This window comes from Bufo gargarizans, chromosome 3 (assembly GCF_014858855.1).
Source record: "Bufo gargarizans isolate SCDJY-AF-19 chromosome 3, ASM1485885v1, whole genome shotgun sequence".
In the NCBI taxonomy this organism is placed as follows: domain Eukaryota; kingdom Metazoa; phylum Chordata; class Amphibia; order Anura; family Bufonidae; genus Bufo; species Bufo gargarizans.
Window position 1 is genome coordinate 205,464,703 of NC_058082.1, and position 13,714 is coordinate 205,478,416.

A 13,714-nucleotide genomic window follows, 5' to 3' on the forward strand; every position below is an offset into this window, starting at 1 on the left:
CGCAGGGGGACCGCTGGTGCTGAAGTGGAGATAACTAAATATAGGAGGGAGTGATCTGAGATACCTCTAACCCCATATTCAACTTGGACCATATGGGAACATAATATTGGAGTACTGAATGCATAGTCAATGCGAGAGAGAGTCTGGTGAGAAGAGGAATGACAGGAGTAGGTGTGATCATGCGGGTACTTGTGTCTCCAGACATCTACCCACCCCATTTCCTGCACCAAGCCAGCAAGCAAGGTAGGAGCAACACTGAGGGTATCTGACGACGTGCCCGCATTAAATCTATCCAGTGAGGGGTTTAGTACCATATTACAATCCTCTATACATAGGGTTTAAGCTTGTGGGTGTGCGGCAGCGAATGCCGCTGCTAGGTTAAGTGTCACCGCCAGCTCTGTGAAAAGATCTGGCAGACGTTCTTCTCTACCTGTTGTATGATGTTCTTTTTGTTTTGGTTTCACTTTCTCATCTCTTTTCCTTCTCCCAGCTGTCACCTATTTGCACTGATTGTCTCCCTTTATATTCCCTCCCATACTGCCTCACTTTGCGATTTATACTTCTTCCTGGATTGTGTTCACTGCTGGATCCTGCTTCTCCTGATTCCTCAGATAAGTCTGTTTCCTTTATTTGTGTTTCCTTCCTGGCTTGATTGTAGGTGACCCTGACTCCGTCCGTATTAAGTGCTGGGAGCCGGTGGTCGTGTCCCCTCACTATTATAGGGTTTTCAGGTGTCACATAGTAAAAGGTACGAGGGCATACAATCGTCTACCATTAAGACCTTTGCATGGGCATAGCAGTCAGGGAGAGCTCTAGGGGTTTTATAGGGCTCACCCATATGCTCCTTAGTTTGGGATCAAGCCAGTCGGATGTTTATTTATAAGTTCCAGCTTTCTGAAACACCATCCGTGACAGTTAAGTCCTGCCAAATTTGCAGGCAGAGAAATATAAACACCCATGATAACATATTGAATACAGTTAATAAAAGCTGAAACAAAGATGTACCATCCTTACGGGTCTATGACCAGATTCTCCACTTCCCATCTTAAAGACTTGTGAACCAATAAGGACACCCCTCTGGAATGTGTAGTGTGACAGGCATGACGTTCCTATTGGACCCATGGTTTTTGCAACCTACTGGAGAAATCAGGAATGAGATGGGTCTCTTGGATACATGAGATATGTGGGTTATAGCGCGTGATGTGTGAAAAAAAACATTGCTCTCTTTCCCAGGGAGCCCAATCCCCGGAAGTTTCAGGAGAGGATACGGATTTCAGCCATGACATTAGCTAAAAAAGACTCTCAGAATAATTAACCCATCCAGTTTTTTCATAATGGACAGTATTTCTTGTAGTAAAGACTGATATACATAAAAGTACATATCACAAGATAGTAACATCTGTATGTCAAATATACGTTGCCCTATTTGCAAAGAACTGCAATAAACATACAAACTTTCGCACATAAGTGCAGAGTAAGGTGAAAAAACTAAACAAATGCTGACTGATGTTAAGCTAGGAACTTAACAATCGTGGCTTCAAAGTATGTGGGGACTGCAGATAACCAACTTCAGTGTCTGCACTAACAGTGCCACGAGATAGGACAAAGGTCTATAATGCGGCTCCAGCTCTATATAGATCGTACGCCGCTCCAGGACCTAGTGGTATATCACATCATAATTTTATTACATTATGAGATCCGACCAAGTGAAGACCCCGTGAGGCCAGACAAATGGATAAAAGGGATAGGAAAGGAAAGGTAAACAGGAGGGAAGAGGTAGGGGAAGGAGAGAACAAAACACTGATCGAAAGAAAGAGGATAGAGACAAGCAATGTTAAATAACCTATCTCTAGGTACACAAACGTCCATAAGATAGCCTATAAAAGCATAGCCAAGTAGTCGGTTGCTGAGCAAACAGGTAATCCTAAAATAGCTTAGGAAGGAGGAGACTAAATAGTCTGCCGCTGAGTACACCTATGATCATAGAGTAGCTTAGAAGAGCAAAATTAGATAGCCTACTGCTGAGGACACATATAGACAAACGAGATTAAATATCCTACGGCTGAATACACAAAAGGTTCTAGAACAGAATAAGTAGCTAAACTTAATAATCTTCCGCCTGAGCATAAAGGAGCTCACACATTATCTCAGAAAAGCGACACTACAAAGTCAGATATTAAACGTGCTAGTGCCCTCAGGGGAGCACAACATAGCGATGCCTCACATATTTACGCAATACTGATGCAATGTCCCGACAGATCAAAACAGGCTCAGCTAACCGGCGTGCGTAGAGCTCAGGGTCTGATCTGTCATCTTCTGCCATCCAGTCAGGTAGTCGCCTCGGTAGGAGTATTGAATAACCTGGTGTGCTCTCCATTAACAACGCGTGACCTAGCGCGGTACGCCATGGAATATGGAGGTTTAATTTCACTGAGTCTTCTTTAAACCCCGGTAAAGGTGGCTCTTCTTTTCTGAAGTTCTGCAGAAAAATTGCGGAGCAACATGACAGTAGCATTGTCAAAGCGAATTTCCTGCTTCTTCCTGGCCAGTTGTAGAACAAGGTCCCGATCATTAGAATTCAGAAGCCTGGCAAGCAAGGGTCTAGGTGGAGCACCCGGAGGAGGCATTTTGGCAGGGACCCGATGTGCGCGCTCGATTGCAAACGCTGAGGAGAATGTCCATCAGCCACTTAAATACAAATTTGCCTGGGCTTGGGCCTTCCGCCCGCTCAGGTAACCCGATTATTCGCAGGTTATTGCGTCTCAGGAGATTCTCATAGTCATCGCACTTTTGATGCCAAAAGTCTACCTTAGCTTCCAGGTTAGTAATTTGTGTGGGCAGGGGAGCAGTACGATCTTCCAGCTCTGAAACCCTCGTCTCCACCTCTTTAACCCTGTCCCTCAAAGTGTGCATGTCCTGTCGGAGCAGTCCCAGGTCCACCCTGACCTCCTCCAGCTTACCCGACAGCGTGGACTTGCATATGGTAATGGCCTGCAGGAGTTTATTGGTAACTTGAGTCAGTGTGGGCTCTTCCTTATGTTCAGGATCTCCCGATGTTTCCACTCCGGCATCCGGAGATGAGGGTCTAGAGGGGAGGTCAGCGCCATCTTGGTCACTTGTTCGGGCAAAGACTTTCAGCTTGTCCGCGGCGCTAAGCGCTTTGTTCCTCGCCATACTGCGCCCCCGGGGTCTCCCCGATCTTTTCTCCTTGGGCTGAGGAATTATGGTGGTAAATAATACTCAGGATAATAGAATGAGAGCTAAACTGGAGCAGAGCTCACTCAGGCACGTCCGAGCATATCCGCGGCTGGCCACGCCCCCCATTGATCGCACTTTTTATTTGCAGTTGTCCAATGGGGGCCTGCTCCTCACTCACCTTGCCATACTATATATGTTCTAGTGTGAGGAAGCATACATATTTTCTACTGATGATTCTTTTTAGTATGGAATGATATAACTGCTACATTGATGATCTTTTTATTGAATATCTCAATGCAAATCTGTTTAACCCCTTCAGCCACAAAGACATATCTATACGTCATTGTGGCTGAGGAAATATATGGAGCGGGCTGCTGTTCTGTCCACTCAATGTGTGGCGGGCGCCAACTGTATAATGCAGCAGGCACTTGGCTGCCATGACCAGGATCGGTCACTTAACCTCTCAGATACCATGTTCACCTGTACAGTTAGGCAGAGGGAGCGGGCTCCCTCTTCTTTCATACACATACATATTTGGCTTGGCCAAAAATGTATGTGTATTTAATTGGGAGAAAGCAGCTGCCAGAAATGTTTTCAGTTTATATATCGGGGGAACAATGATTTTTCTCCTGATCCTTTTCTCCCCAACATCATTGGGGTGGAGAGGACGTGTTAAGCCTGTCAAGATACAATTGGCTACATCTCTATATAGTGGGTGTAAGTTTGCTTGCCTATTAGTAGTGAATATATCAGGGGTCAGCAACCTTCGGAACTTCAGCTGTTGTGAAACTACAATTCCCAGCATGCCTCATTAGGCATTCCTCCCAATCCCCCCATACATATAAATCTCTGTTGTACAGGCATGTGCTCTCAAAAGGGAAAGGGGAATAATCCGCTGCCATGTCTGACCCTTCTTTCCTCCAACACGTGATGTAAGATGGAAAATTAGAACACCCCCATACACATAAGGTGGTCAACCAGTCTAGTGAAGTCTCTTGGTTCTATCAACATTAGACTAATGTGTATGGCCACCTTCAGTCTGCAGCTTTCAGTCATGCTTATTTCATTGACACGCAGCATGAAGACTGTTCTCTGTAGGGATCATTCTTGCAGCTGCATCCTCAACCTGCAGTGACTGAGAAGAATCATCTCAGCAGTGATGTGTCCCCGAGCTTCATGTGACTACGGTAACTCAGTGGTCATTTGCCACTTTAGGAAACATCACTACTAAGGCCTGTGAATGGCTGCAGCGGTGCGTATGACCACGGATGGGACGTCAAACTTCTGGATTACAGGGGAACAGAAGAGGTGGGGACCTCACCACTGGTGAACAGGTAAGTGGCCTTCAAGTTCAAATAGCAAACGTCCATCTTAAGATAAAAATCTACCTAAAGAGTGGTGACCAAAGCGGGGAAGGACACATGATGATATATTCTATAACTGCAATATGGTCTAAAATTAATGAGAGGAGGCTATACAGAGCTGACATATCTTAAGGTACTTTACCTATGATAATTGCACGTCATTTCTTATATTTCATAATCTTGCTGATATGCTCAAAAACAATGTCAATTTGAAGCTCACCATAGGTATGCAATGTGGATTCTTGCTGCTAGCAGACAATATTGATCTAATTTACCGTAAATTGTGCTTAGGTAAAGTCGGGTATCATTTGAAGGGATCATCCTTGAAGTTCTACTTTTAGAATTTCTTTGAGATGCCATCTTGAAATGTTAAAAGTTAGAGCAAAATGATAAAAAATGCATTTGTACAATATCCCCATTCCATAGCCTTCTATAGGCAGCACGTGTAGATGTCTATTTAAATAAGCTCTTTTTGTCTCTTCTCATTCACTGCAGTTTACTCCTTTTCCCCATTACATGGGTTACCCCATGATAATGTAAAAAATGAAAATCAGACATCATATAGTACATGACAATCTCTTTGTAACAAAGCTCCAGAGATCTCCCCATTCATTGCTCTGCTAGATTTATACCAAGCTGCCAGCTCGAGAGCAGTGTCTTTTCTGCTGCATCTAAAGGGACGTGTCCATGCTCTCCCTATTACAGCTCAGGAGGTGTGTCCATGCTCTTCCTATCACAGCTCAGGAGGTGTGTGTCCAGGCTCTCCCTATCACAGCTTTATCACAGCTCAGGAGGTGTGTCCAGGCTCTTCCTATCACAGCTTAGGAGGTGTGTCCATGCTCTCTCTATCACAACTCAGGAGGTGTGTCCATGCTCTCCCTATCACAGCTCAGGAGGTGTGTCCATGCTCTCCCTATCGTAGCTCAGGAGGCAGCTGAAGGATGAAACTGAACATGTGCAGCCTTCTCAGTGAGCAGGTCAAAGAAACAAGAAAAAAAGACAAACAGCAGGTGGCGATATACAGATACATTTTATTGAATGACTCAGTGGCTATACTAAATGTTAAATTACATGAAATTACAAAAGTTTTCAGATCCAGGGGCTGGTTTGAAAACTGTAGAGTATTTTTCATTGGACACCACCTTTAACTCTCTATAGTCTTCTATGGGCAGCATGTAATCTGGTCCTTCAATGTGCTGAAAGCCATATTGTCTCTGAAGACAGACTTGGCAGAGAATGTTAGTTTAGGAGGAGCTAGGGGAAAGAAGCATTTTCTCTGATAAGATATATTAGAGTTTCTTATATTCACCTACAGTATACTACTGATTTATGCAGTTTGTTGAAATGACAGTGACCATATAAGCCTTTGGTGACCCTTTGTTTGGCATATACTACTGATGTATAGACTTTTTTATATTAGGGTACTTTCAAACTTTTCTGGTATTGAGTTCTGTCCTAGGGGCTCAATAGCGGGAAAAAACTGATCAGTTTTATCCTAATGCATTCTGAATGGAGAGCAATCTGTTCAGAATGCATCAGGAAGTCTTCAGTTCAGTCACTGTACGGTTTTTGGACGGAGAAAGTACCGCAGCATGCTGCAGTAATTTCTCGGTCCACAATTCCGGAACACTTGCCGGAATGCCGCATCCAGCATTATTTTACATTAAAATGCATTAATGCCGGATCCAGCCCCAAGTGTTCCGGAAAAATGGATCTGGTTTTGCGGTCTGCATATGCGCAGACCTTTAAAAATGTAAAAAATACCGGATCAGTTTTTCCGGACGACAACAGGAAAGATGGATCCGGTATTGCAATGCATTTGTGAGACGGATCCGTCCACAAATGGCATCCGTTTGCATACAGATTGGCGGATCAGGCAGGCAGTTCCGGCGACGGAACTGCCTGTCGGAATCCAGCAACGCAAGTGTGAACCCTTATAATGTGCTCATGGACTTCTATTAGCCAAACATACTATATGCTAAATGAATGTCTATTTGGCATATGTTTTGCCAGCATTCCTTTGTCTCAATGGTATGGCAAAGCTCAGTTGATAGGTTTAGAAAATTATCTATACTACATGGTATACTTTTTTGTGAAAGACAGATGCAGTGTCACAGTGTAAACCTTGTCTAAAGCTGGCTATACACAATAGATGTTCGTCGGCTGAACCCTCCAATTCCACTAACTAATGCGTGGAGGCCTCTCAACTTTCCCCAATGGTAGATGTAGGGGAGGTAAGACAATTTGGCTTTCAACTACCCATTCCTTTTGATCTTGGGGAGATAAGCCACTGCCATGGGGGTCTGTCAGTGACTTCCTCACCCTCTGCCTACTAAGAACATGTGCTTGTGTGGGCATGTGTATGAGGGGATAGGAAGTGATATTTGTTGGCCGAATGAGTGTTCAACTGACAGCTATTTTATGTGTATGGCCAACCTAAAATACAGAATAGCGTTGATTATATTATGGAGAATATTTCCAAAATGGAACATAATAAGTGCAGAAACAGGTATAGTGTGTACACATTACCACTTATAATGCTGTTATTGTGGAATTTCTTTGTAGTTTTTTTTTTTTTACATCTAGGATGTTGAAGCTTGTATTAAAGAAATCTATCAGGAAATAATATAATTTTAGCAACAAAGAACTTCTGTTGAATGATGACAATGAATCAATAGTTTTTGTTTTGTTTTATTTTACTGGCCGCTTCTCTTTAGGTTGACCTTTGGTCCTTATGTATCTTCCTAATAAGCTTCACTGTAATCACTTTCCGAACGTATTTTCTTTCTGTGTCCGTTCCATTTTTTTTTGCAGACTGTATATGGAACCATTCATTTTAATGGGTCCGCAAAAAAAAAAATGGAAGTTACTCCGTGTGCATGCCATTTCCGTATTTCCATTCCGCAAAAAAAAAATAGAACATGTCCTATTATTGTCCTCATTACTGACAAGGATAGTACAGTTCTATTAAGGGGAAGCTGTTCTGTAAAATATGGAATGCACGCGGATGTCATCCGTATTTTTTGCGGATCCGTTGTTTGCAGACCGCAAAATACATACGGTCGTGTGCATGAGGACTTAAGGTCACAGTACGATAGGATCCAATTGGGGGCCTGATCTGAGGCTGATGGAGCTTGGGGGTCTGATGAAGAATGGGGGGGGGGGATCTCCTCTGAGGTCTAATGGGGAAAAAAAAAATATCTTATTTTCCTCCTCCAAATCCTAGGCGTGTCTTATATAGTCCAAAAAATATATTATATATATTTTACAGTGCATGCTGAATGTCTAGTTTGCAGTTGTCTCAGATCTGATGGGTGGAGACTAGCTGCCAGCCACTGCAACAGAAAGTAGAGGAGAATCTGCTTCCTAACCTTCTCTTACTCAGGCTAGTTTCCTACCATCATTCAGGAGATCCGGCAGGCTGTTACATCAGGGAACAGCCTTCTGGACCTCTCTGTAACTGGCGTCGCTGGAGGCTACATTATTGCTGTACAGCCTCATTAAATAAAAATAATAATTAGTGAACAGACAATGATAAAGTGAAAAAGATATTTAGTGAAAGAAATCGCTGAAGCAATATTCTATAGCTAATGAGCAAAAAGAAAAATACTTCAATATATACATTTTATTAAGAATAAATGATTAAACTGAACAATTGTTCCTGATATTGCTCCCCACACTCTTCCATTCCAGGGAGGGCAGTCGTAGTAGTAGTAGTAGTACATCTTTAATGTGCACAGCCTCTACCTCTTCTAAATCAAGCCAGGACTGCAGCATTCACTTCATCTTCAGTAACCCTTCCTTCCACGGAAACGCGCTCTGTTGTCCAACTATGAAAAACAGATGAATTAGACATTGTGACAATGGAAGGAAGATACCACCTAATGCCACCCGCTGTACGATTCAACAGAATTTAGAGGTGCTCTCAGCATCAATCAAGGGGTGACGGGTTCAGAACCTAATGAACTTATTACGGTACATATTTATAGGATCAGTCGGGATCTGTTCCAAAAAACAATTCACCATGGCTCTTGCAAAAAGCAGAAGCCATGACACCAGTGAGAACAGAGCCTTACCCATGCCTCCACATTCGATTGACCAGACAGTCTTGTAGCTTTACCAGGTATGATACAGAACATATGTATATACTGTATTTTATGCCTAGGTTCCCTTCCATAAGCAGTTTTACATAACCTACTTTTGATTATTTCTGCTGATCAAAGCAAATAAGTGACGATTCTTCTGCACAGTAAAGTGAAAAGCATTAAAATAATGGACCTTCCTAAATAAGGTGAAAAGCATGGATATTGAGGAGGCACTTACTATGGATCTCTTACACTCAAAGAAGGTGACCTGCAGAGCCTTGCAGTGGCCTTCCTTCAGACACTCCTTGGGGGTCTTTCCTTCCTGTACAAGAAGACAACATTTAAAGGCGTTATCCAGATGTTTAAACTTGATGGCACCCCAGATGATCGGCCGTCTGAAGGGGCTGGCAAACAAGGTATGCAGATTTATCCCACTAACTTGAATAGGACAAAGATGTAATACCCAGAACAGCTACTACTAAAACTATGGTGGTGTGCTGTATGGAGCGATGGAAAGAATGGAACGGCCACAGCTTTCACCTGAGCGCCGCGGCAACCTTCACACAGCTGATCGGCAGCATATTTGGAGCTCACGCCGCGGCCCCTTCACACAGCTGACCGGCCGCATATTTGGAGCTCACGCCGTGGCTCCTTCACACAGCTGATCGGCAGCATATTTGGAGCTCACGCCGTGGCCCCTTTCACACAGCTGATCGGCCGCATATTTGAAGCTCACGCCGCGGCTCCTTCACACAGCTGATCGGCAGCATATTTGAAGCTCACGCCGTGGCCCCTTCACACAGCTGATCGGCAGCATATTTGAAGCTCACGCCGTGGCCCCTTCACACAGCTGATCGGCAGCATATTTGAAGCTCACGCCGTGGCCCCTTCACACAGCTGATCGGCAGCATATTTGGAGCTCACGCCGTGGCCCCTTCACACAGCTGATCGGCAGCATATTTGGAGCTCACGCCGTGGCTCCTTCACACAGCTGACCGGCAGCATATTTGGAGCTCACGCCGTGGTCCCTTCACACAGCTGATCGGCAACATATTTGGAGCTCACACCGTTGCCCCTTCACACAGCTGACCGGCAGAATATTTGGAGCTCACGCCGTGGCCCCCTTCACACAGCTGACCGGCAGCATATTTGGAGCTCACGCAGTGGCCCCCTTCACACAGCTGATCGGCAGCATATTTGGAGCTCACGCCATGGCCCCCTTCACACAGCTGACCGGCAGAATATTTGGAGCTCACGCCGTGGCCCCCTTCACACAGCTGATCGGCAGAATATTTGGAGCTCACACCGTGGCTCCTTCACACAGCTGACCGGCAGCATATTTGGAGCTCACGCCGTGGTCCCTTCACACAGCTGATCGGCAACATATTTGGAGCTCACGCCGTGGCCCCCTTCACACAGCTGATCAATCTCTACAAATGATTCTTTACTAGAACATTTTCTTCCCTTCATTATTCTTCCGGGAACGTCTCACCACCCTTAGATGTACTGTGGTAGATCTCCATAGGTCTAGAATGAGATTATTTCCTGAAAGAGCTAGTCTTTTTTGGGGAATAGTTCACCTATATTTCTTTTTAATTTTTACAACCAGATGCTGATGGACATTGTTTCTTATCCGTTTTTTTTTTTTTAGATCTTTTTATGCCTGAGCTATTGTTTACAGCACTGAGACATGATTTACAGCAGCCACATGGACGATAGGAGCCTGTACAATGATATTTTAGCCATGCTCTGGGACCTGTGCAGGGAGAATGAGGTCCAATGACATGTAAAGCGTCAAAGACACCTGTGCTTTCTTCCTCCTTCCCTTCACTCAGCCTCTTATCTATCCATCCTCATCTTCACACACTTAGGTCTATGGAGAGAGGAGGATTCGGCTTCTGCTGGCTGGTAAGTGATTTCCTACCTCACTCTGAACAGTGATAAAGACGTATCTTAGTAGATATAGCAGATTCAAAAGTGCTAAGTGTAGCAGAGCTAAGAAACTGCAGTGTGTGTCTCTCATGCAGCTGCCTCTGCCTCCTGCTCCTCTCTGTAGAAGTCAATGTCAAAAGCAAGAAAGAACAAAGCAGCCTAATAAAAGACAGACGCATATTTATTTAATAAAATATATAACAAAAGTTTTATCGTCATCTGTACTATTCATTTATGGAAAGTTGTTGTACAACTGGAGGTACGCTAATAACTCTGGCCTGATATCCTCAGCTCAATGTCTTATATTCTTCTCCTTACTGACAGAATATAGGCACATTTATTTTGGGTTTTTGCTCATTTCCTTCCAAACAACCAAGTCCCCCTTAGGCTACTTTCACACTTACGTTTGGTGCGGATTTGTCATGGATCTGCACAGACGGATCCGTTCAGAATGGATCCATTTGTATTATCTTTAACATAGCCAAAACGGATCCGTCTTGAACACCATTGAAAGTCAATGGAAGACGGATCAGTTTTCTATTGAGCCAGATTGTGTCATAGAAAACAGATCCGTCCCCCATTGACTTACATTGTGTGTCAGGACGGATCCGTTTGGCTCAGTTTCATCAGATGGACACCAAAACGGTGTCCGTCTCCAAAGAGGAATGGAGACTGAACTGAGGCAAACTGATGCATTCTGAGGGGATCCTTTTCCATTCAGAATGTATTAGGGCAAAACTGATCTGTTTTGGACCGCTTGTGAGAGCCCTGAATGGATCTCACAAACGGAAAGCCAAAACGCGGGTGTGAAAGTAGACACTAAAGTCAGCCCCAACCTAAAAATAAAATAAAAAATACTGAAATCCAGTAAATTCCAAAACAAAATGATCCATATGACAAGGGCTCACAAAGAGAAATATACCTTATAAAGCGCTAGTAGGAAACCCCTATTATATAGCACATGCTGAGATGGCAGTAAATACGAAGTAATAGACGCACACTATTCATCTTCCATGCTTCCTGGAATAAGCCACAAGATAGCAGTAGCATGTTGAAATGAAAGCTTACAAAAGCAGAAGCTGGAAGTCCTACACAATCTTTTATGATGCACCAAATGATTTTTTTTATGAAATGGTAAAATGTCTCACTTTCAACATCTGATATGTGTTCTATGGTCTACTGTGAATAAAATATGGGTCTGTTGAGATTTGCATTGTGTTTTTATTCACATTTTAGACTTCGTCCCAACTTTTTTGGATTTGAGGTTGTACACTGTGGTATTTGCCAGTTTTGGTCACGGCCATCAATGGAGAAGTGGTGCAGTGCACGTACGTACCTTCTCCGTTGTGATGAATGAGAAATGCAGAGGGTACTTTATCTGTAACCAAACTGCCTTAGTGTATATTTTCTGCGCATGCGAGGAAAGCTCCAGGTATATACATCAAACGCATCCATAGGCTATTTATACAGAGAAACTGTAATGCACCCTAAGGCCTCTTTCACGCAAGCTTTCGGTCCAGATGCGATCACTGTAGAGAACACGTTGCATCTGGACTAAATCCGACCCATTCATTTCCATGGGTCTGTGTACATGAGCGTCATTTTTTACGAATCATGATGGCTAACCACTGGCACTCCAGCTGTGGTGAAATTACGACTCCCAGCATGCTCCATTCATTTATAAATAGTTCTGAAAACAGCCAAGTAAGTGTGCATCTTGAGAGTCGTGAAATCTGCCGCATTGTACAGTATCAGAAAAGTGCATGAGATTTTAAAGGGAACCTGTCACCGGGATTTTGTGTATAGAGCTGAGGACATGGGCTGCTAGGTGGCCGCTAGCACATCCACAATACCCAGTCCCCATAGCTCTGTGTGCTTATATTGTGTAAAAAAAAAACTTATATATATATATATATATATATATATATAGTGTAAATGAGGCTACTAACGTTTCAAGAGCTCAGCCACGCCCATTGTGAAGGAGCCCAGCACCGCCCTGCATACTCCAAATCTCCTCCTTGCTCCCCGACGTCACAAAGCTAGAGCGCTGTAATCTTGCAATGCGCAAGCTAGCGCATGCGCAGTGTCGGCATAGTGTTCCTTCCCTGTGCTGGCATCAGGGCGCTATAGCTTTGTGGCGTCGGGGAGCAAGGAGAAGATTCGGAGCGGTGCTGGGCTCCTTCACAGTTGGCGTAGCTGGGCTCAGAGTCAGAGAACGCTGGACTCATCTCTGAAGCATTGAGGAGACAGGGCTCATCTACGGTTCATTTACATATCTATAAAATCGTTTTTTACACAATAAAAGCACACAGAGCTATGGGGACTGGGTATTGCGGATGTGCTAGCAGCCATCTAGCAGCCCATGTTCTCAGCTCTATACACAAACTCCCGGTGACAGGTTCCCTTTGAGAAATCTCACCCACACATTGCATATAAAATCCACAGCGTAAACTGACCTCTCTTCTGGATTTGAAAACTGTAGCATGTCAATTTATGCTGAGGATCTCCCCAGCAGATTTCACACTTTGCAGCAGTATTTGTTACTTATTTTGTGTGAAAAGGGGGCAAAAACCATAGTGAAAATGTTCTGCTGTATTTTCGGTCACACGTGGACATAAACCGCCATCGCCCCTAACCTCAAGAGGCAGTCAGCAGGCCCCTATTCCCATTATACTGCCAGATGTGTAGAGCAATGTGACCTCAAACATGGAGTAGTGTGCACCTGCCCAGAACCGTCTTACTCCTGGAGCACACCTACCAAGTATGTAGGTAAGTATCCTGCCCCACTAAACCGAGCACTGCCTGGGACATGGTGCATGGGTGCCACTATTACAGGGCACACTATGCGAGCCCGGAGCCCTCTGATAGATGAATGTGAAGGACTAGATGGACAGACTAATGCCCAGCACTATAGGGAAGGTACACACCAGGACACAGGCACTCTCCAGCAGGCAGCTCTTCAGATCCTCCTTCACCCCGGCACAAGGGTGCCTATCCTCCTCTTTATCCTCAAAATATTTCGGCATGGCTGCTGCTACATCTGACACTTCACTGACACCTCTGCATGAGCAGCGCCATGTTTCTCCCGAAATGCAATTCTCTGTCTTGCGCCTCCAACATACGTCACAACTGTGC

The 13,714-nt window shown here is 44.3% G+C and overlaps 1 protein-coding gene across 1 annotated transcript; it reads right to left on the reverse strand.

Annotated features, from left to right (window-relative positions):
* Nucleotides 1–8,169: 8,169 nt before the first annotated feature.
* On the reverse strand, nucleotides 8,170–13,698 carry LOC122932017 (cytochrome c oxidase assembly factor 5). The gene is made up of 3 exons (XM_044286161.1): nucleotides 13,507–13,698; nucleotides 8,886–8,969; nucleotides 8,170–8,392 (listed from the first exon to the last, which is right to left on the reverse strand). The coding sequence occupies exons 1-3, from the start codon at nucleotides 13,603–13,605 to the stop codon at nucleotides 8,351–8,353; spliced, it is 225 nt and encodes a 74-aa protein (XP_044142096.1). The 5' UTR covers nucleotides 13,606–13,698; the 3' UTR covers nucleotides 8,170–8,350.
* Between the last annotated feature and the right edge of the window lie 16 nt (nucleotides 13,699–13,714).